Source organism: Pristis pectinata, chromosome 3 (assembly GCF_009764475.1).
Source record: "Pristis pectinata isolate sPriPec2 chromosome 3, sPriPec2.1.pri, whole genome shotgun sequence".
Lineage (NCBI taxonomy): Eukaryota > Metazoa > Chordata > Chondrichthyes > Rhinopristiformes > Pristidae > Pristis > Pristis pectinata.
This window is the reverse complement of record NC_067407.1, coordinates 95216641-95241646: the sequence shown is the minus strand read 5'-3', so window position 1 is coordinate 95241646 and position 25006 is coordinate 95216641. Positions and strand designations below refer to the sequence as shown.

General features: G+C 37.2%; 1 protein-coding gene across 1 annotated transcript in view; it reads right to left on the bottom strand.

Moving 5' to 3' along the window:
- Nucleotides 1–25006, bottom strand: part of fndc1 (fibronectin type III domain containing 1) — a 151637-nt gene that overhangs the window by 54598 nt on the left and 72033 nt on the right. Inside the window, exons 7-13 of the mRNA XM_052011235.1 lie at nt 18174–18181; nt 16923–17113; nt 14567–14674; nt 13096–13284; nt 4497–6293; nt 524–642; nt 258–369 (exon numbers count right to left, since the gene is read on the bottom strand). Of these exons, the coding sequence (XP_051867195.1) occupies nt 258–369; nt 524–642; nt 4497–6293; nt 13096–13284; nt 14567–14674; nt 16923–17113; nt 18174–18181 (2524 nt within the window). The remainder of the gene's footprint in view (nt 1–257; nt 370–523; nt 643–4496; nt 6294–13095; nt 13285–14566; nt 14675–16922; nt 17114–18173; nt 18182–25006) is intronic.

Below are 25006 nucleotides of genomic sequence, written 5' to 3'. Positions count from 1 at the left end.
AATATCCCAATATTGAATACACCTGATGGAACATCTTCTGATATGAGGAGATATTTTTCAAGAAAAATGACCTGAATCTACCACAGAGCCAAGCAGCAGCAAGTGCCAAATCTTATAATTCCACAATAAAGTTCATTAGCAAACTTTTGTTGCTTGCATTCAGCACTATCATATTAAACATCAAATGGAGGTTAAGATCTGCTTTACCTTTTGCAAGGCAAGATTTATCCAAAGACCCAGAATTAAATTGCACAAACCTAATACTGTTCGCCCATCTGATCCCAATTGTATTCGGAGTGGATTTCCCTCTGTATCTTGGAGGACTCGTCCTTCAGGATTCATCAGAATTCCACGATCAAGGTCCACAATCTGTTTCGAAGTTATTAACCAATTAGACACAGTAGCAGCCTTTGCCTAATAAGCCTGATGAGAATATGCTTGATAAATTGATCAGCCCTTGTATTGGACTCACATCATTGGTGACTTGACATTTGCAAAATCAATTGTGCAAGAAATACTCAACCCATTTAGTGTTCTGAGGACCAGTGATGACTCGACGCCCAGCTGTCTTTTCGTTACTTTCTTTGCTCGATGAAACTTTATTCCCTCTTTCAGCTGTCAAGTTTGGTCTCCTATTTTTCCCTGTGCCAAATCAAATATGATAAGTAATATTTTTAATATCTTATCTATTATGCATTCAATGTTTGTTAAGTATTCATTTAGAACTTCACTTATTTTATCAAAGAAAACATACAAAATACCTCTTAATACAATATTAGACCCTCACTGTGCACCAAACATCCTCAAAAATGACAACTGTTCCCAGTTCCATCTGCATTGAACTCACCATTTGAGGAAAGCTGTGATGAAGTAGGAACAGAATTGAGCCTTTCAGCTCCTTAAGTCATTCAGTTAGGTTGTGGCTGATCTGTACATGAATTCGATCTACCCTCCTTAAGTCTGTAATCCTTCATGAGTTTGCCTCTGGAAAAATCTATCAAACTCGGTCTGCAAATTTTCTATTGACTCTAAGGCTCAACGGCTTTCAAAGGATCTAAGAATAAGCCAGGAAATTATGGGCCAGTGAGCCTGACATCAGATGTGGGTAAATTATTGGAAGGTATTCTGAGGGGTAGCATATACAAGTATTTGGATAGACAGGGCCTGATTAGGGACAGTCAACATGGCTGTGTGTGTGGTATGTCATGTCTAACCAATCGTACAGCGAGGAAGGCTATCAAAGCTTGCAGCGTGATCTTGACCAGTTAGGAAAATGGGCTGAAGAATGGCAGATGGAATTTAATGCAGACAAGTGTGAGGTGATGCACTTTGGGAGGACAAACCAGGGTAAGACTTACACAGTGAACGGCAGGGTTCCGAGGTGTGCGGTAGAACAAAGGGACCTGGGAATACAGATCCATAGTTCCTTGAAAGTGGCATCACAGGTAGATAGGGTTGTAAAGAGAGCTTTTGGCACTTTAGCCTTCATAAATTAGTGCACTGAGAACAGGAGTTGGGATGTTATGTTGAAGTTGTACAAGATGTTGGCGAGGCCGAACTTGGAGTAGTATGTGCAGTTCTGGTCACCTACCTACAGGAAAGATACCAATAAGCTTGAAAGGGTGCAGAGAAAATTTACAAGGATGTTGCTGGGACATGAGGACCTGAGTTATAGGGAAAGGTTGAATAGGTTAGGACTTTATTCCCTTGAGCACAGGAGAATGGAGGGAGATCTGAGGTATACAAAATTATGAGGAGTATAGATAGGTTGAGTGCATACAGACCTTTTCCCCTCAGGTTGGGTGAGACTAGCACTAGAGGACATAGGGTGAAAGATTAAATATATAAGGGGCATCTGACAGGGAACATCTTCACTCAGAGGGTGGTACGAGTGTGAAATGAGCTGCCAGTGGAAGTGGTAGATGCGGGTTCAATTGTAACATGATAGGTACATGGATGGGAGGGGTTTGTTGGGATATTGTCTGGGTGCAGGTAAATGGGACTAGGCAGAAGATCAGGTCAGCATGGACTAGATGGGCCAAAGGGCCTGTTTCTGTGCTGTAGTACTGTAAGACTCTATGACTATTTTGGAATTGAATTTCGGATTTCGACTACTTTGAATGAAGATGTGCGCCATCACCACACCATTCTTCAACTGTCTTGCTCTACTTTTTTAGTTGTACTTTTTTTCTGGGCTGTACAAAAAGACACTTTTATTTTTCTACACAGGAAGATTAATCAATTTAATTATCTCAATGAGAATTGTCAACACTTGGGATAATGGCTATTTGCCATTAGTGCTTAATACACCATTTTTTAAAAGAGCTCACAAAGACAATTGCACAGCAATTTTATCAGGACATGGAGGTGCAGTCAATATGCTAAATGTGGCTATTCTAGTCAGCAACAGTTTACATCCCCAAAATGACAATGTTGAACCATTTTAATCAGGAGACACAGCAACTACCACTCCAAGATGTAAAGTCTCATCATTTAAGAGCTCCACTTCATATCTACTCTCCTTTAACCATCTTCACGCTCTGTTGAGTTCTTGCAAATGCTTCAATTACAATTGCCTCCCCCAACAAAAAAGTGTGGCTCCATTTAAAATTGAACCACAGAGATTCCAATAAAATCTTTACAAGTAACTAAACAAAAGCAAAACACTATGACTAGTAGAAATACCAATTAAAAAAGGAAGACAAAATCAAATCAGGCAGCTTCTCTGGAAAGAGAAATAGTTAATATTCCATGATGTCTCCTCTACATCAAAACAACTAAAGAACAATTCAGTAACCACTTTTGCTGAATGTCTTAGTTTAGTCCAGTTATCCAGCTATCTCACCACTTTAATTCTCCATACACCCCAAACTCACTGGAACAGTGAAGGAGGTGGAGGACAATGAAGCTGAGTCTGTGTGTGAAGTCCAGCAAGTTAATGCTAGGCTCTTTAGAGCTTTGAGACTCTAACACAGAGCTTAACAATTTTAAAACAAAATAAAAACAGGAAATAGCAGAGGTAGGGCATTTGGTCCCCTGCGCCTGCTCCACCATTCAGTGTCAGCGCTGATATTTATCTCAATGTCACTTTCCTGCATTAACCCTGTAAACAGCGATTCCCTTAATATCTCCAAAAGTGTGAATCTCATTTCTGGATATACTCAGTGACAGAGCTTCCACAGCCTTCTTGGGTAGAGATTTCAAAGTTTCTTACCAATCCCTGGATAAAGAAATTTCTTCTCATCTGTTTCCTGAATGGCTAATCCCTTATTTGTGAGATTGTGACCCCTGCTGATTGTGACCCAGCAATAAAAACATCAGTGCATCACCCTGTCAAGACCCTTCAGAATTCTGTACATTTCAATGGGATCACCTCTCTTTCTTCAAACTCAAGAACCTGATGGCCCAGTCTGCTTGATCTCTCCTCATGCAACAAACCTGCCATTCCAGGAATAAACCAGGTGAACCTTCACTGCACTCCCTCAATTGTAAGTGTATCATTCCTTGGGAAGAGAAATGGACCTGTATACAATATTTCAAATTTGATCTCAACAGGGTCATAAATAATTGGAACAAGACATCTCTATTATTATATTTAAATCTTTTTGCAATAAAGGCTAACATTCAATTTGCTTTGCTAATTGCTTTCTATACCTGTAAACTTTCTGATTAGTGTGCAAGGGCACCCAGGTCTCTCTGAATGTCAGCAGCTTTCAATTTCTCACCATTTACAAAATAGTCCAACTTGATATTTTTCACCTAAATTGGATGATCTCACATTTTGCCATTCTATAATCCATTTGCCACGTCCTTGCCTATTCACTTAACCTTAGGTGTTCCAAAATTCCAAATATATCATATCCATTGGTTTCTCTTTATCTACTCTAAGTTACAACCTCAAAAAGCAATACATTTGTCAAACGGGATTTCCCTTTCAAAGATCCATATTGACCCTGCCAAATCATATTGGTATTTTCCAAGTACCCTGTTATCACTTTCTCTATCATCATTTCCACTATTTTCTCCAATGTTCATGTCAGCCCAATTAGTCTTTAATTTCCTGTTTCCCTCTCCCTTCCATCTTAAATAGTGAAGTTACTTTTGCTATTTCCAATCTGAAACCATTCTGGAATCTGAGGAACTTGGAAGATGACATCAATTACCTCCAAAGCCACCTCCTTCAAAACCCTAGGATGTGGAGCAACCAGGGGATTAATTGCCTTTCAGTCCCATAAGTGACTTCAATATTTTATTTTCACATGCTAATTTATTTCAGCTCTTCATTGTCTTTAAAGGTGTTGTTCTCCATTATTCCACCTTGTGCCTTACTCCCCAATCATCTTTATCCTTCCCACACAACTACAGAACCTGTAAAGTTTTTCTAATTCTGACAATAGGTCATTGATTTGGAGCATCAACAGCTTCTCCCTCTGCTGATACTGCCTGACCCATTGGATGCCTTCAGTGCTTCCTTGCTTTAATTTGCTAACACTTACACTGGTCAGGGCTGGTCTTTCCAAACTGCCGAAACCTTCCTGCACGTACAAGTTCTCCAATGTTATTTGTTCTCAAAGGAAACCGTGTTCGTGTTCCAGGGAAAAGCTGTCGATTTGAAGACGTTGAAGATGGGGAATGTGATACTGAAACGCGTGGTGAGGATGGAGGTACAGGTTGTCGACCTCCTGTTCTTTTGGACCCTGATGGAAGTGAAGTTAACCGTTGTCTGGAGTGTCTTGAAGATGACAATGAAGGGATAAACTGAGATATTAAAGGTGTAACTGATTGCGTCGGAGGAATTGCTACAATTTTTCCATTGGGAATCGAGGAATGTGTTCGTTCAACTGAATGAGAATGCCCTTGTAAAGAGGAAGATGATGAAGAGGGAGATCGTGATTGTGCTAAAGAGGAAAGTGCCCTACTTCTACCATCAGGCATTCTAGCGTTAGTAAATGGGGAGGCAGAAAGGCGATTTGTTGGCAAAACTGACCGTGAACCTTCTGCAGTGGAGGACTGGACTGTTGAAGAAGCTTGGGACTGGGAGAAAGCCTGAGAGGAAAATGGTTTTCTCTCAGTCCCAGATGACAGTTTGGTAGTAGGGAAATTAGAATCCAACAGTGAAAATTGACCTGAATTTCCTGAAGATAACTTAGTTGATGAAGATGCAAAATGCTGAGAGGAACTGCTGGACGTGGTGGGTTTTAGTTCAGAAGACGCAGAATTGGAAATTTGTTTTCTATCACCACCAGACAGTACTTTGCTATAACTGGAATGGGCCATAGGATTTGTCCACGAAGATCTGTGATTACTTTCTGAGGATATAGAAGAGGAGGATATGACAGGAGAAACAGAAGGAATAAGGGTGCTTTTATTAGACCCAGAAGTACGTCTGTTATTGAGAAAACTGGATCCAGAGACAAGATTTCTCTGTGTGGATGAATGTGAAGATGCTGTGGAAACTGGTTTTTTATCTGGATCAGGACTAACTTTTCTTCTAGGTAGAGTAGGCCATGTCAAGGAGATTATTGGTGCCTTTGTGCGAGATGGATGTGAATTTGAACTTGTTCTTGATATTGGCCGTTTCAGAGTAGCATCAGCTACAGAGAATGACTTTGGTGACTGTACATTTAAAGGTTGTCTGTTCAGCATGGAATTATGGTAAGATTGCTTCAACTTGGTTAAAATGGGATTCTCCTCTTTTTTGTTTTCGTCTTCAGCTTTTTCTTCCTCTTCTACACTGAACTCTTCTTCCTCTTCCTCTGGATACACAGAAGACCTGGAAGAGGGAAGAGTGGATGAAGTCCGAAGTTTGGACTCATCATGACTTGGCTCTTTTGCTTCATTTTGTATCAGAGCAGGTGAAGAGCCAGAAACAGTTTGCTTTTTGGGACCTGCTTCAGAATTCGGTATTCTTAGCTGAATTGGACTTCTGTTGGATGACGATGCAGAAGAGGTAGACCTTACTCTGTTTAACGTTTGACTGTTTCTTCTCAGGTTTGTTGCCGAATATTTCAATGGTGTTGAGGGGGGAGACGGATGGATTAATGAGGAAGCCAAATGCATGTTTTGAACTGTTTTAGTATCAGAACCAGATGACTGTGAAGATGATTTAGAGTCAGGAGGAGGATCAGAAGATTTTCTCATGTTTGATCTGAAAACAGAGATGGGTTTAGAAGCTGGCACGTACGATGAAGGCATTTTGGAAAGGGATTTCGAAGATGAAGACGACTCAGATACGAGAGAAATATGAAATTTGCTTTGGGTCCTACGAGGTGAAGTTGCAACAACGTTGTCAGCTACCAAGAAAACCAGAGCAAATTGTTTAGTTGAAATGCAATATTTTCATATGAGGGAATACATGAAACACATATAATTACATAAAAGAATCCAATTACTTTTGTCAGTACAAAATATCTCTGTCATTAAATCAAAAAAAATTACATCATTTTTTAAAACTAAAATGCCAAGCAAACATTTAAATGGAAGCAACTGGAAGCTGTGTGAAGTAATGCAGCAAGTAATATATATAAAAATTACAACCAATGTTGCATAGAACAGCCAATTTAAAGTACATTACAAAATGATTCCCTTTTTTTGTTCAAACAAATGATTCAATCAGCTACAAATATGGTCAATGATTTATTCGCAAAGTGCAGATTGTGTCTCTGAGCAAACTGTCGACAAAGGACTCCTAACACTTTGAATAAATACCTCTTCTACCAATAACCATTCCTTTCCACTCAATATATTTTTGTTTCTTTAACAAACTTGACTATCATGGAAACAGCAACTTAAACAATTAAAATAGTTATATTAAATAAGCTAGACCACTTCTGATGGATCAAATTCTCCTGCTTTCTTAATCTATTCAACACTTATGTTGAATGATTCATAACATACACCACTTCTACTGGGGAAAAAATCATGTCATTCTCCAAAAGTGCTGCAAATATAAGAAATCTGCAGCAGTAGTATACCACACAATTCTCAAACATGCTCCACTTAATAAGCTTGTGACTTGCCACATGAACTCCATATCCTTTGATTCCTTCCTGTCTGAACGATTAGTGACCTGAATCTTAAATACACTCCAACAATGTGCATCCATAGCCCTGAGGTAAGAAATACTTATATTCTACAAACCTTTATGGAAAGAGGTTTCTTTAGTTCAGGCCGAAATGCTGACTCCTTTTACTGAGACAATGTCCTCTTGTTCTAAATTCTCCAATATGAGAAAACAGACTCTTGTATTTAACCTGTCAAATCCCTCCCAGATTCTTCTCTGGTCCAATGAGATCACCTCTAATTCTTCAAAATTCCACTGAGCACAGGCAAATCTTATTTAATTTCAACCTGTCTCAATGAGATGAGCTTGTCATTATTTCCTGTTTTTATTTCAGGTTTCCAGTATCTGCAGTTTTTACATTGGGATCTCCAAAGGAACGAAGAGCAGGTGAGGTGAGCTGGAATTTCAGGGACCAGCAATGAAAGAGCTACCAGATGCTCTAATAGTGCTCCCATTATTTAGTACAAAAGGGTCAGTGAGCAATTACCCTTTATAGATAGCTGTTGCAGGAAGGAGTGAATGAGGCAAATGGTATGGAACAAAATTTAAAATCCCACTATAGGAGGAGGTTCTGCTTAATGCTCAAATCACCAGTCATCTCATTAGTGACACTTATGATAATGAGCCTTGATTTGCCAGCAAGCTTCCTATAAGAAAAAAGATATGTGTTTACGTCACACCCACTGAGTGTAAAATATAATAGATTTTAAGCATGATTTTGAGGACAATTTCATTAGCTGAAATTTGTTGAAATCATCTACTGAAAATTCAATCAGGTTCTTTCTCAAGTTGCTCTTTTCCAAATGAGTGATCCAAAATTCAAAAGCTTACATTTTAAATTTCTAATACTTAGCATTCAAATTTTTAGATATTCTATTCCTTTGATACATCTCACAATGTTACAAAACGCCAGATGATCATAGATTAAGCTTGCTTTGCAAAAATATTTACAATAGAACACAGCTGCTGTAAAACTCAATGAACGTTTCAAATTGTACGGGTATTATAGACAACACAACAGGGTAGAAAATTTGATTCTGTTCTTACCGTTCTGCGGTTTTCTGGCTTATGTTTGTAATCAAACCAAAAATCTGGCATGACAAAGCAATCGCATGTTGTTAAAGTTACAGACTGGCTTGGTGAGTCAGATGTTACAAATTAGTGCTTGCTGAACAGAGTTTACGGGTGGGAATCATTCAAAAGCATAGATTTCACCCATCCAAATGCTGATGTGCAGTCCCTTGCAACTGAAGGAGCTTTTATCTTAAATCATAATATTTTGGACAGCTCCAATCAATAAAAATCCAGTCATGGTCCTTTGTTGCATGACTGCAGTCTAGCATCTGTCCCACAGTTCTGTGGGCTGGAGACAACTGTGGAAGGAGCATGTAATGTTGGCAGTGGCAGGAGGAACAAGGCGGTGGAATCTTCTGGATTTTTCTGCAATTTTTTTTGCAGGGAATAATCTTGTTTTATGAACGTGATAGCATTATGTTTTCAGATGTGACTGAAAATGCTGTAACAAGGACTAGCGCATCTCAGCATGCTGAGGAAAAAGTGCTGAAACAAAGTGGTTTCATGGACACTCTCTAACTGATGTAACAAAAATGCTTTGGCTTCATGTAACAACACCTCACAAAAGGAATGTTTTATTGAAAGCATATTTTGACATCTGGGCTGTAGTCTAGAAAATTGTGCTTGTGGTTGAAGTGGAAAAGTGAACTGTTGATATTTTAATCTACAACATTGTGAAGTTTCTTCAAAACACTGTTTGTTGTATCATTAAGTGAAATAGTTTGATTGTTAGGTCGCTGAATTCTGACAAACTGTTTAGACAGGAAAACAGGAAAGCCTTATCTACTAAAAGTGATTAGATCATTGGAGATCTTTTCGTAGTCTTGTTAGATATCAGCAGCAGTCAGTATTTGACACCAGTATTTGCTCAATGATACAAAAACCACATAGAGGGTTACCTATTACCCTGTCCAACCAACTTTAGCCCAGAAAATTATCCAATGGAACAGATGTGGCCAAATTGCAATTAACAAGCCACATGAAACTCCCTTATAGTTCAAGCATGGCTCAAAAAAAAATCATCTGCATCATTAAGTTTCGTAGATATACCTTTTGCCACAGGACTATGACACCCAGCATAGGTTACAGCTCGAACCTTTGTAAGCACATCTGGTAGTATGCACCAGTAGCTGACCATAAAACACACATGGCTGTGTGTACTGTGCTTAGTATTATGGGGCTACGATGATGCATGGCCCATAATCAGTATATAACCACTCTATGTGGCATATTTGTGAGCTCTCACCCCCACCCCACCATTTTGCAGAATAGAAGACCTGCACATTACAGGATGAGATTTAAATGTAGGCTCTACATTTATTTTGTGGATGGGAATGTCAACACTAACTTCTAAGAAATGGGTATGAAGAAGAAAGAAGATAAATCTTATAAGCCAGTATTTGCATTTACTGTAAAAGATGTCCAATCATTTTGCCTTTACTGTGAAGCATTTCTCACACCCTATAAAGTAAGCAATCTGAAACGTCACAACAAAACTAATCAAGTTTTCAGCTGAATACCTTCCTGGATCAGAATCAAGGCAAAACTAGGAAGTGATCAACACGCACAAATTTTGGTGTTTAGTAAAGGAGCTGACAGAACAGCTAAAGTTGGATTTGTTCTTTCATGCACTTTATGTCCATATTCTGATGGAGGTTTGGTTAACTTTCATTGCAAAATGTCTATGTAAAGATAACACAAAACTACAGTAACTAATGAAACAGATTCCAGTTTTGCACTGCACTTGAGAGGGGCACATTTCCAAGATCGGTGATGTTACAGACAGAATACAAAATCATCAAGGATTCTCGAGCATTCAGCTTCACTCTCCATGAACCTGCAGGCATTCAAGATAAACCACAGCAATATGTGTTAACTATGTTTCCATGGATGAAACTAGAAAGAAAAAACATTGCATTTGGTAAGATTAAAAGAAATAATCCACTGCCTCAACATCAAGAATACACCTCACGCAGCTTTGGAAAATGCCAATGTACCACTGCATAAACTTGTCATTATTGCACCTGTGGAATACCTGGAATGGAAGAAAAAAAATCTAGATCTCATTGGATTCTTGAAATGCTATCCTGAATTCCAGAATTTCTCCCTATTCATTGCTGTTTATCTATTGGGATCATCCTGCAAGTAGATGCTGGAAATATGAAAATGTTATGAACAAATAGAAATGGTTTACTTTATACCCTCAAATGGGAGGACTCAGTAGTTCAAAAAAAATTCAGAGTTGAAATTTAAAGACAACCTAAATGACATCTTAAACCACTGTCCTGTGAAGTGGTTATCTATCAGCTATGTCTTCAGTAGGTGTGAGGAATGGCCGAAGCCTATTATTGCTTTCTAAGAGCAAAGCAAAAGTCCTATCCACAACTTGAAGACGAGCAGCAAGTATAACACCTGATTCTTTTTATTGATAAGGGCATCTGCAAACTCTCAACCTGCCACTCCAATGAATGGATAAGAGTACATTTCATCTCAGTCTTCAGCTTCCAGAGCACGTTAAAGCTTCTGCAAGAAGGCCGTGTCAAGGGTCTTCATTCACTTTCTCCATCTTAACATTAGGGCAAACACCAGAAACACAAGTAGAACCACACAAACTTGAGCAAAAGTGGTAAATTATAAGGAATGCTTGATGATTTTTGGATCAGATGAGAGATTTGCAGTGTGGTGATCCTGTTTCACCTTTCTTGTAAATCCATTCATGATCAACGTGATCAATGAAGGCTGACTGATTCCTAAAATCATTGTTACAGAAACATCTACAATAGAAATGGAATTAATGGAATTCCAGTAGGACCACGCTTTCAAGATGGTACATAAATCACAGTCCACAATTGAATTCTGGAAGTGTCAGGAATATAGTACCTTTGATTCAATTGGCTCTTTTCAATTTTCTTTGAATTGTTCAAGACGTTCATACAATCAAGATATTACGTAGCCCTGCAAATCAACATCTGATCGTGCTCCTCCATGTCACTCTGGCAACAAAGACCTACAACCAAGATGGAACCCCAAGGTCTCTAAGATCCAACAGTTAATGGTCATGCAGCAAGTGGTGCATTAGTGCTTTTATATGCATTTTATAAGGTGGAATATTAGCAATAAAAAGGCATGTATCAAAGCCATGCATGTCCTGCAACTCTTGAACTTTTCTTTGCCATTTCATGCGGTTCCAAAGACTTGTAGGTTTGACCAACATTGTAATAAAATCAAAGCAAAAATTCAGCTCCAACCATGTGTTATAAATTATGTTTCAGGGATAATTACTGATCCTTCTGCATCTTAGTATCACCCTGGCTTATTTAATACCACTACTTTGAAATGTCAGGCCCGATTTAAAGTTCAGGGAAAAATGCAGTTGTTGTGCTGTATTTTACATTATTTGGTTACAAGTAGTATCAGATATTAGAGCAATGACGATTTCTATAATTTTTAGCAAAAAATTCAGCATCTTTCAAATATCATTTCACCTCAAAGACCTATTAAACTTGAGAAGATCAAAGTGGGATTGCTCAATAATTTCTTGCCGCTCTCCTCTTGCTTCCCAAAGGGAAAGTGCTGTTTTGCAGTCAAGTACTTATGGACACTTAACATGGTGACTCCCTTTCACATACTTGCACAGTAGGTTTGCTTATCTAAGGATATAAGTGGACTTATTGTACATTTAGAACAATCCTATTGCCTATTTTCCTGCAACAGTTCTTTAATTCTTATCTTTTTGGAAAAAAAATGGGCAGAATACACATTCTCAAAGTGATGCCTTCATTCGCTGGGGCATGGAACATTAGAGCAGGGAGGCACACTGGTTACGTCACTATGTACAGTTCTCTGCAGGACTTTACCTGGTGTGGAGAGTTTTCAGTTATGAGCAGAAACTGGGTAGGCTGAGACAGTTTTCCATGGAGTGGAGAAGGCTGAGAGGGACCTGAATGAGGTATACAAAATTATGAGGGGCATAGCTAGTGTAAACAGTGAGAAGCTTTTCCCCATATGTGAGGTATCTATATCAAAAGCATATAGGCTTAAAGTAAGGGGTAGGAGGATTTGAAGAATTTATTCATCCAGAAAGTGGTTAAAATCTGGAATGCACTGTCCAAAGGTGTGGCTGAAGGCAAGTACACTCACAACATTTAAAAAATATTTAGATGAGTACTTAAAATGCATAGCATATAAGGCTACAGGCCAGATGCTGTAAAATCTGATTCGTATAGATAGATGCTTGATGGCAAACAAGGTGGACCAAAGGGCCTGCTTCCACATCATAAGACTCTTTGATTCCTGTGTTCTGGTGAGATTAGAACTTATGTTCTTTGGATTACTAGTCAAATAACACCACGTTCCTGCACTTGGTAATTCATAAAATCTTCCCTCTGGTTTCTAAGATAGTATTCAATGTAATGCATATCAAATCTACTAGATGTCTTGTAAAGTCTACAAAGGAAAGTGCAAGTTCCTTACAACGTACATGAATATCAACATTAATTTGCTCTTTTTACAGAAATTGGGTAAACTGCTATCTGTTTTCAGTTGTGTCTCACTGCATATTTTAAACAACAGATCAAGTATTTACACCACTTGAAATGCAAGTGACAAGCTGTCAATCTCACTTCTGTTGCTTAAGCTCCATCTTGTATCAAAGTCTGATTTATGGTCCAGAAATAAGCAATTCGAGTGTGTTCACCCAGGACTTTTGTCAGGAATGTCTTTGTCCTCAGTGGAGGCACAAACCTAGTAACAAATACATTGATCATTCATAAAGTACAATCCATGGCATAAATCAATAGCTCAAGTGTATTCCAATTGGGAATGGGGCCAATAATCTTCCATGCAACATTAGTTGTGATTGCCTGTGTACAGATAGAACTTATGAAAGCAGCCTAACATGTCCAATGACAAACATAAGAAAAATAAAATGATTCATCACAAATAAGTGCAATACTTACATTTTGGCAGAACAACACTGAGAGTCTTAGATTGAGGACCTTGCCCTTTCCGGTTTGCTGCTCGAATTTTGAAAACATAGCGCTCCCCAGGCTGCAGATCGTCAATTACTGCAGTTGTAACATCCCCAGTAAAAGTAACCGTCTTTGCTCCGAATGGTTTGAGAGCCGGGGCGTATGAAACAATGTATTCTGAAATGATTTGGCAGATGGTTGGAAGGAGGAAAGTGAAAACAATTCTGCTTTTCCTTTGGAGTGACTGTGTGGGAAGAATGATCACAAAGTGCATTGCTAACGTTTACTGATTAGCAGTGCACTGAAATAACAATAAGCCTATTACAAAGTGAGATGATAAACAAACTCCCTAATCTGTGTAACCCACAAGCATCTAGGCAGGCAACACACATAATAAACAAACATAATATTAAATTAAAGCTAATAATATATGAAAACATAAATCATGTCTTAAGCCAATTAATAAAAACTATCAAACTTCTGCTGAATATCTTGTTAAAATCTGGATTCTGGCCTTAGCTACACAAGCTTGTCATTTTTATGTTGCCACTGAAGTAAATTCATTTAATTAGACAGTTATAAAAACGTTAACACATAACGGGTTAAAGTTCAACAGATTCAGAGCAAAGTATGGATTAAATGCAAGTAAATTCAAATTATCCAAATAAACAATAATGGCTATGTCTTTTTTTTAATCTTCATCCTGCAAATTGTTTTCTAAAATTTTCTCCCCTCGCTTCATTTTCTTCAAGCTTTGGTGGTATGATGCTTCAGGCCACAGGCAAACAATGTCACGCTTCCTATGTGGCAATTATTGATGCACACACATTGATAGAAATGGTTGGCAGACTACAAGACTACCAGAGGCGAGAAAAGGACCTCATCATAAGCTCAGATCTACCTTCACCTCACTGATACATACAGAGGTCATGAACATTGACCAGTGGCTTAAATTGTGTCAGATTGAGATCAAACAACCAGTTGAGACCAACCAACATAATCATGACAGATCATGAATAAGTGTATTTTGCATGACTGATTAATATCACTTCTCGGATTCTAGCCCTCGCTTCAACTGATACGTGTGGATGGATTTTAAACCATAATTTGATCTGTTGATTACAGACACGCTGTAAAAGCTTGGCTTCCCAGTCAGTCAATTTGCTTTACGAAAGCTAAAATATATTGATATGGTCAAGGGCTTGGATGAAATGACATCTGAGATATCAATGAAAACAAAACCCATTTTAGCTTTGGTACTCACTTACACTACTTTAAATTAGACTGTTCAGGTGAAGTTTCTGGAATGTTCACCACTATAGTCTTCAGGTATAATTTCATATTTAGCTTAACTTTCTAAAAAAACGTTTAACTGCAGATTTAGGATCTCATCTTGTAAAGCAAAAAAGGAATAATATGCTATTCACAGAATTTAACACCAGCAATGATAATCTCCTACCTGTGACCTTCCCCTTGCGATCATTTGGAGGGTCCCAGGATGCAGTCACAGCTGTTCCTTTTTCACCCAGTGGCTTCACCTCAAAGTTCTCAGGACTGGAAGAAGGAACTGTATTTGCAAGTCAACAGGATTCATAATTACCACAAAGGGCAAGGGAGAAAACTTCAATTCAAATTTATTAAAAGAATGGGGCTCACAAACTAATACTCAATTTGTAACTTAATACAATCCCTATTCAGAGTTTTTCTCAACTTGACTGAGTTAAGGCCTTTTCCACTTATACGATTTCTTCTGGAATAGCTACACTAGAGTGGAAGGAAAATTCAGACCCATTCTGACTACTTGACCCACCCTATTTGCATTCCTCTATTAATTGTACGCAATGTTGTGAGGGATTTTTATGTCCTGTTTATTTATTGGGTCCACGATCACAAACATTTTCAGTTGACTACTTCTTAATTTCAACTCAGGAAATCTGATCAATAATTCATCTCCCATTTATATGGGTAAATTAACTAACTTTAGCAACAGATACAATTACAGACTGGGAACCTTGATATTAAACTGAAGACAGAATCAGCTGAACACACTGGATCTATTAAGTCAAATATTTCTTCTAACTTTTATTTTTGGATTTGCATTATTTATGTTATGCCTGGATTTACTTTTATTTAATGTTTTAAATGTTTTGTGCTTAATAGCTAGAAGCGATGCATGTACTTCCATCCCTTAGGGAGGTGAAAATTGTTCAATAATTCAGATAATGACTACCATGAATTTAATTATTGCAATGAAGTAGGATTCGAGGCATAGTCATACAGAACCGGAAACATGGGTCTACACACTCTAGATGTTAAAGATCATCAACTGAATTAACATAGAAATATAGAAAAAAAAGCAGAAGGCCATTCAGCCCTTCAAAACTAGCTTTGCCATTCAATATGATTGTGGCCGATCCTCTACCTCAAGATCATTCTCCCCATACTCCTGAAGTCTTTGGTGTACAGAAACCTATCAATCTCCTTCAATATATTCAGCGACTCAGCCTTCACAACCTTCCATGAATGAATATATTTGAGGAAATGGATACATTTCTGGACATAAAAGGCAACAAGTGGTATGGAGAGAGCATGGGAACAAGACAGAGGATCAGTCATGATCATATTGAATGGCGAAGGCTCAGAAGTCTGACAAAAGGTGCCCCTTTCCCAGGGCACCAATGCTCAATACAAGAGGGCATGGCTTAAAGTAACGGGTGGGAAGTTCAAGGGAGACATCAGAGGGAGGTTTTTTACCCAGGGAGTGGTAGGTGCATGGAATGCACTGCCTGGTGTAGTGGTGGAGGCAGGTACATTGGTCAAGTTCAAGAGATTGTTAGATAAGCATATGGAGGAATTTAAAATAGGGGGATACGTGGGAGGAAGGGGTTAGGTAGTCATAGGCGTGGTTTAAAGGTTGGCACAACATGTTGGGCCAAAGGGCCTGTATTGTGCTGTATTGTTCCATGGTTAAGCCTACTCCTGCACCCAGATTTCGATGTTAAATCAATTGGTAAATTTTAACACAGAGTGTGGACCCTGGTATACTATTCTTTTCACCTTACACACTGGACAATCCCTGGAATTCTGCTTTCTTCATAATAATTAACTTAAAAATATTAATCATCTGAATCATTGGACGACCTGTACCTTTCTAACAGCTGGAAGTATGTAGTTTTATTGTGCAGTTAGCAACATCACAACTGAGCAGATAGTTGCTTGCCTTCACAAAGAATTTTGGCAATGCACTCGGTTTGTGGTGGTGACACTTTACCGGGTCTCAAATTATCTGGGTCACAAAAATATTTTAAAATTTCAATCCAGGCTCACATTGCAAAAAGCTTCTAAGTAAACTGACATTTGTCTGCACACTTTTCGTATTAAACAACATACAATAGTCACATTGATACAACTTAACATGTACAGAGGTGCAGAGGGTTTTGCCATTCACAGGTTCTTGAGTAACCAATTGACATATGAAAGTTGGTAATTAACACCCTTAAATAGTAAAGTATAATAACAGATCTCCCGAGGGAACATGGAAAAAGCAAGTGGCCAAGTCTACAGACTTAAAAATTTGATGCCAGGTTGCATAAACTATGAAATTATTTTCATTCTAAAGTTGAAATATATTTGAATCCCATAGCTTTGCCATTCTGGAACAATGGTCTTTTCCTAAAACATCATTTGGGCAGTTTCAATTACTGTTCAATTTAGTATTTTATTAAGAAAACAGTATTCAACAATTAGACAGTATAGATAATCACAATTTATTGCTGAATTCAGTGCTCTTGCGGTACTGAGCAGGAAAAGCATACCAGACTCAGGGGTTCTTTGGAAAACTGAAACACTCCATTTGCCATCTCTGTCTCCTTGAGAAGTGCGAACAGAGAATTCATGTATGGAATCTGATGTCAGCTTGTCAATCAGAACTCGCCTGTATGTCTTGGATATCTTGTATTCCCATTTAGCTGATTCTCCTCTCTCTCTGTATCTAACGGTGTAATATCTGAAAGATCAGATAAAGCAAATCACATTAAATATACGTTTTGACCAAGCAACACTTACAGATGATCCATGGTAGATGCATGTAGAAGATTAAACAGTAATCTCAGTCCAGCATATTACAATCTTTCTGGATGCTCTTCCATCATCTGTAACTACTATCACTTTGCCTCAATACCACATGACAATTCTCAATCAAAAATGTGATTCCTCTCAAATGCAACTCTTCTTGAACTGCTACAAATAAAGCAACAGGTTATGTCTGTGTGTATCCAGATTGCGTAGCTGAGATTATGAACCCTCCAATAATGGAATCACTATCTAAATTATGGCCTGCTACCTCATCTTTCAAATTCCATAACTTTATTTTCAGTGCCTAAAAAAGTGATTTGATAATTTAGGCTTAATATATCACAGCTTGGACTGAAGTGTCTATCCCATCTTGACATTTGCAACCATGAAAATTCAATGATAATCTTTGAGAAGCACAATAAATGGGATCAAATGATGCCACTACACAGCAGGTTTCCACAACTTTGTAAACTCCCAATATATCTGCATATTCAGTATACTAAGCGATTTTGAGGACCCAACATTAAAATCCCATTGATCAATACAATGGATCTGCAGTACATTGGTAAAGAATATACTGTGACATATGGCTCCAGGTTATGAAGGCAGCAACACAGAAATATTTTTTTTTAAAATACATAAACAGGAAATGCTAGAAGCACTCATCAGGTTTGGCAGCATCTGTGTGAAGGGAGCTTAATGCTTCAATATTCCTTTGTCGGAACTTTGATCAGAGCAGGATGTTGGACCTGAAATGTTAACTCTGTTTCTTCTTCCATGAATGCTGCCTGACCTGCTGAGTTCTCCTAGCATTTTCATTTTCTTTTGAAGATTTCCAGCATCTGCAGTTATTTTTCCAATTTTCTGAAAAAAAAAATTTGGACAGGACTAAATAGAGGAATGACTTGGAAAAAGCTAACACTGACAAAAATAAAATTGAAAGGCACAGAGCAAGACTTTAGAATTGCAGATAATACTCTTAGATTAAAAACTTAATGCCCTTTAAAAATTATTTTTGTGATAGGAATGATTACACAAATATAAAAGCTGTAAAGTTCACAGAAATATCATTTCAAGAACAGTAATTAAGATGCATGATAAATAATGTTAAATGCATATTTGAATGTTTCATATGATTTCTTTTTGACTGTGTCCAGCATGTTCTGTTTTTATTTCAGAAAAAACCTGATGACTGTCCATAGTAAATCATACACGGTACCGCCCAGTTGATGTTGGTGGTGGTGGGAAAGGATATTGCAAACAAGGATTGGGGACCAATCAACAAATCTGGTCAACTGTAGCTGGATAGTTGACCGGGAAAGTTGACTAGTTGTTGTAAAAACAAAACCTATTCTTTTTCAGAAAAGAAAACCTCTCTTCCTATTTCACACTCTGCATCAGAAGAACTGATACTCCTCCACACTGAACAACACTTTGGAAGCGGCAATAAGGAAAGCAAAATATACTGTGGGTAGGAGATGTCAATATCCATCACCAAGTGGGGCTTGCTACATAACAACACAAATTGGAGCAGGAGAAGACCATTTAGCCCTTCAAGCCTGCCCTGCCATTCACTGAGATCATGGATGTGTGACACTACCACCATGCAATCTATATAAGATAAATGCAGAACAGAGCTAGCAGATAAAAACTGTTCAGGCATGAAGCAGTCTGCAGAATCAAAGCAGAAGAAAAAATGGCCCAATGTTATCTGCAATCTGACATAGGACAAAGATGCCTTCATTAAACAGATAACACATTCACTTCTTTTATTATCATGCCACATTGGCAGCCCAAGTGCACCATCACAGGGTGAATTGCCAAAACCTGCCAGGATTTTTTAATGGGTGTACCTAAAGCTGCAACCTCAACAAACAAGAAGGGCACAGTTATATTGCAAAGATTGCCGCCCGAAGACATACAGTATCCTTCATTGTCACTGGGTCAAAATCCTGGAACTTGCTTCTAACAGCACTATGGAATACTTCCACTGCAAAGACTGAAGTTGTTTGTTTACCACTACCATTCCTAGCATTATTAGGAATCATCAATTAACGATTGCCTTCGCAGTCGACATCCAGTGAATGAACTATAAGTGCAAAAATCATCTTGTTCCATTGGTTTAATGTTAAACAATACATAATTTCATGCATGACAGAGACGCATTTATAGATCATTTCTGCTTTAACAGTCCAGCAAAAGATTGCTCCATAGGGAATTTGAGGCCTGATAGCAATACGAATGATTAGCAAGAAGTTAAAGGCTTTAAAGATTTGACATTATCAGGAACTCCTATAAGTATTCCATTCTGGCAAACTGGATCATCAAAGTTCACAGAAATTTCCCACATTCCTTAGAGTGCATCCAGTTACAAAAATGTGCATAAAGTTGCTGGATCTACTTCTGTTGGCTCATGATTTTTTTTATTTTTCAAGATTTAATCCATTTCCTTATGTTCCCCTGGTTCTTGCTTTTATGCAGAATTGGCTTAACTGTACAATGTTGCACTTTCTGTTGCTACTTCTTCACTACACATTTGTAATAAATCAATATATATTTCTCATTGAGAAATATGCAATGACATGCATATATACATGCATAAATACCAAATCTGCAATGAAAATTGTTAAGTGCCATTAAAACACATGCCACTGCTCCTATACACACGATGAACATCACAGAGGAAAAATGAAAATTTAAGCAACTTCTGCGCTTACTAATTCTACAGTACCACTATGTTCTTTCCATTAAGGAAATCAATTTAATTTGTTACAATGAGATGATCAGCAAGACACCAAAAGAAAAGGCCCAGAGTCTTTGGTGATTTATGAAAATTGCCACCATGCAAACATGCCAAAATGCACCCTCACCAGAGTCATGAGTAAACACTCAACGTTACAGCTGTGTTCAAAAGCAGAGAAACAGTGGGAGGTTATTTCACCCTTTAGATCCATATCAGCTTTCAATATGATCATAACTTGATGTGCACCTGTCTTTTCTCCATATCCCTTATCACCTTGACAAAATGGAATCTATTGACCTTTATTTGTCTACCTGCACTGCACTTTCTCTGTAACTGCAATACTATATTCTGTATTGCTTTCTTTTTAACTACCTCAATGTAATTATGTATGGCATGATCTGTGTGGATAGCACGCAAAACAAAGATTTTCATTGTTTCTCGGTACATGTGACAATGATAAACCAACACCAATATCAGTTTCACATTTAAAATTAACATCCATAAAACAGGTAAATTACTGGCTAACCAATTAAAAATCTCCAGAGCTAGACGGCAAATTAAAGAAATTTTGAAAGCCAATGGTGAGTGGACAACTGATCTTTTAGAAATAAATGATACTTTTAGAGAATTCTATTCTAAACTTTACATTTCTAATTTTCTTAAAGATAATACTGTAATGAATAATTTCTTTGACCAATTAAACGTTCCTATACTTTCTACTGAAAACCAAAAACAGTTGGATCAATCTATTACATAAGAGGAAATCGCCGAGGTTGTGCGATCTTTACATTCTAGAAAGACTCCAGGTCCTGATGGATTTCCTGGATAATTCTAGAAGGCCTTCTCCTCTTTTCCTATACCTCATTTATGTGCTGTTTTTTTTCAGATTCTTTTAAATTGGGTAGACTACCACAATCTTTTTATGAAGCCTCTATCTCACTTATTCTTAAGAAAAATAAGAACCCAATAGAATGTGCTTCGTATAGACCAATTTCGCCACTTAATGTGGATGTTAAAAATTTATCTGAAGTTCTAGCTCATAGATTGGAAAATATTTTACCTTCAATTATATCCAATGATCAGACTGGTTTTATTAAAAACTGATATTCTCATTTTAATATTAGTCATTTACTGAACGTTATCGATTCTCCCTCTCAGGAAATATCAGAATGTGTGATATCTCTAGATGCTGACAAGGCCTTTGATTGGATTGAATGGAATTACTTATTTAAAACTTTAGAGAAATTTAATTTTGGGCCTGATTTTATCCAATGGATTAAATTATTTATCCCTTTCTGCTCGAGTTCTTACTAATTTTCAAAATTCTAAATCTTTTAAACTTCAACGTGGAACCAGACAGCGATGTCCTTTGAGCCCTTTTCTCTTTGATTTGGCCTTAGAACCTTTCGCTATTTCTCTCTGAGAATCTAGAGATATCCTTGGTATCTCCAGAAAAGGTATTAACCACAAAGTTTCTTTATATGCTGATGATTTATTACTTTTTATATCTAATGTTGAAGCCTCGTTACCTCCTATGCTTTCTTTACTTTCTCGCTTTAGTCATTCTTCAGGCTACAAATTGAACTTACACAAGAGTGAACTTTTTCCTCTGAATAACCTGGTACCATTTGATATTAACATTCCTTTTAAAATTGTAAGAAATCATTTTACCTATCTGGGTGTGTCAATTACTAAAAATTATAAACATTTATTTAAAGAAAATTTTTTCACCTTACTGCATTATGTGAAAAGGGTTTTATCAAGTTAGTCTCCCCTTTCTTTATCATTGATTGGCCGAATTAATGCTATTAAAATGAATATTTTACCTAAATTTATATATCTATTTCAGGCTTTACCTGCTTTTATTCCTAAGTCTTTCTTTGACTTTCTTGGGTCAATTATATCTTCCTACATATGGAATAATAAACATCCTAGACTAAATAAAGTTCCTCTTCAGAAAGTTAAAAAGAACGGACGTCTAGCCTTACCTAATTTTAGATTTTATTACTGGGCAGTCAATATACAAAATCTTACGTTTTGGTTACATTACATTAATCAAGAGGCTTGTCCAGTATGGGTTTCTTCGGAAGTTAACTCTGTTAAAAAATTTTCCATTATTTTTCTGCTTGGTTCTTCACTTCCAATATCATTAAATAAGTTAACAGATAATTTAGTAGTTAAACATGCTTTGAGGATTTGGTTACAATTTAGAAAATAATTTGGTTTATTGAGCTTTTCTTTGTCCAGTCCCATTTTCTCTAATTATTTTTTTAAACCTTCTATGACTGATGTAGTTTTTAAAGAGTGGGACAAATTAGGTATTACTGGTTTTCAGGATCTGTTTGTTGGAGGAAACCTTTCTTCATTTGAACAATTGTCTACCAAGTATAATTTACCAAAAACTCATTTTTTCTGATATTTACAAATTAGAGATTTTCTTCGATCTCAATTACATTCCGGGAGTCTTTTGGTGGCGCTACATGGAGTAGGTCGTATCTTGGCTTTGCTCCACTTACCTTTTAACTCCTCATGCACCACCCTTTACTAAGAGTTTTATAATACTTTTACAAGATTGATGTTGACTTCTAAGTGTCAGAATGAATACCAGAGCTAAGGCTGGAGCTGATAGCAAGGGTAACAGAGATCCTCAACTCACTTTGGAAACTATCTCTAAACTGGATAAAAAGCTTGACCAGAGATTTGCCACTTTGGAAACGCTGTTAAAAGATGTGGAAGACAGACAGACCACACTCATACAGGAGAGTACTAAACAACAGCAATTAAATGCTAAACTGGATCAAGCTGGCAAAGAGAGAGATCGTAGGCTGGATTTACTGGAAAAAGATTTAATGGTGACCAAACTAAGACTGAAACAGCAAAGACAGAGGATTATTGATTTAGAAAGCCACAGTCAGAGAAATAATGTGACGATTATTGGCCTCTCTGAGAACGCTGAATCTGGTAATCCCATTGAATTCTTTTCTAAACTTCTGGAGGATGTGTTTGGCCCTGAAGTTTTTTCTACAAGCCCTATACTTGATCGTGCCCACCGAGCATTAAGACCAAAACCTCCAGCAGAGCAAAAACCACAGCCAGTAATATTGAGATTTCATTATGTCAGTACCAAAGAGCACTTGATTTGAATTGCTTGTCATCGAGGAATGATTCAATACAAAGAATGGAAGTTTCGTCTGGTTGAAGATTACACTCCAGAAGTTATGAAAGAGAGACTGCTTTACAAACCGATTATGTCATGGCTTTATCAAGAGAATTACCAACCTGCATTACTGTTCCCAAACCACCTGAGAATATCACTTCCCGACAAATCACACCGGTGGTTTAATTCCGTTAAAGAAGCCAAAGATTTCCTCCAAGGTTAACTTTTTGTCTCCAGATGGTCAAGAAATGTGCTTTTCTTTAACTTTATACTTAATTGGTCTACTAAGCAATGATTAACTTACAGGTTTAAACGCTTTTTATCCCCGGAGATATTTTCCTGCCCTTTGTTAATTTTTTCGTGCTTGGTTCTGGAACATGGATACTTACCATGTTTTAATTTAATTTTTTTTTCTCTTTATTATTTTACTTTAACATTTTTAATGTTCTGTTTGGGTAATAATTAAGAATTTAACTGAGTGACTGATTGCCTTTTTCTCTTTGGAATTAAAATAAGACTATCTTTTGCAAGTCTGTTTACACTTTGAAAAATTGTTTTGGCTATTTTTTTTTGTTTAGACTATTGATGGTGCCTCGCATTCTTTTCAACTTGGAGACCTACCACCAAAAGGTTAGGGTTAAACAATAGTGGGTAGCATTCTGGCTGCCTATTGGCCAGTTTTCGGGCCCTTCTGGGTGGGGGGTGGGGCTGTTTTTAGGTTAGTTGTTTTTTTCTTCTGGACTGATAAACTACAAATATGTCTGAACTGTCGTCATATCTGGCTCCTCTTTGAACTTTTTTTCCTCTTCCTGTTAACAAATCTCCTTAGCAACAAGGTTAACCCTTTACATACCATATTTTTTTAGTCTATTAAAATGGATAAGATGATTAATTTTGTTACATGGAATACAAATGGCTTGAATAATCCAATTAAGCGTAAGAAGACCTTTAACGTTTTTCATAGACTGAATGCTCAGATTATTTTGGCGCAGGAAACTCATATTAGGAAAGAGGATAATCAGCGCTTTTTTTAAATTTTGGAGGGGTCAACAGTTTCAGCAAAAGTGAAAGGAGTCTCTATTTTTATAGACTCTTCAATTTCATTTGTTCATCATGAGACAATTTCAGACCCAAATGGTAGATTTTTTTTTATTAATTACTGGCTTACTTCATAACAAAAAAGTTGTTTTGATCAACGTTTATGCACCTAACGTGGATCACCCTGAGTTTTTTTAAACATTTATTTGCATCTTTTCCTAATTTAAACGAATATATGTTGATTATGGATGGAGATTTTAATTGTTGTCTAAACCCTTCGATAGATAGATTTGTGTCGAATCTTGCACTTCCTAACAAATCTGCTGTTTTTATCAACTCCTTTTTAGTTGATTCCAGAATTTTAGAAGTCTAGAGACTTCTACACCCATATGATAAAGAGTTTTCATTCTTTTCTCATGTCTACCATAATTACTCTAGGATTGATTACTTTTTTCTTGACACACGATTAGTTCCACTTGTTACTGACTGTAAGTACGATGCAATTGCCATTTCCGATCATGCGCCATTGAAACTATCGATTAAGTTAGTGGACATACCCTCTGGTGCTAGCCAATGGCAACTCAATCCTTCTTTATTGCAAGATTTAGACTTTGTTCATTTTATTAAAGAACAGATTTCCTTCATCTTCTCAACTAATTTTACTGAAGGAATTTCCAGTGGGATATTATGGGATACCTTTAAAGTTTATATCCGCGGTCAAATTATTTCATACTCTGCTGGACTGAAAAAAAACGAACTAATAATGAATTACGTATATTGGCTGATAAGATTAAAGAAATCAACAAAAAATACTCTGATGCTCCTAGTTTGGAGATCTATAAAATGAGAACAGAACTTCAATTACAACAGTTTATTATTAACATCTC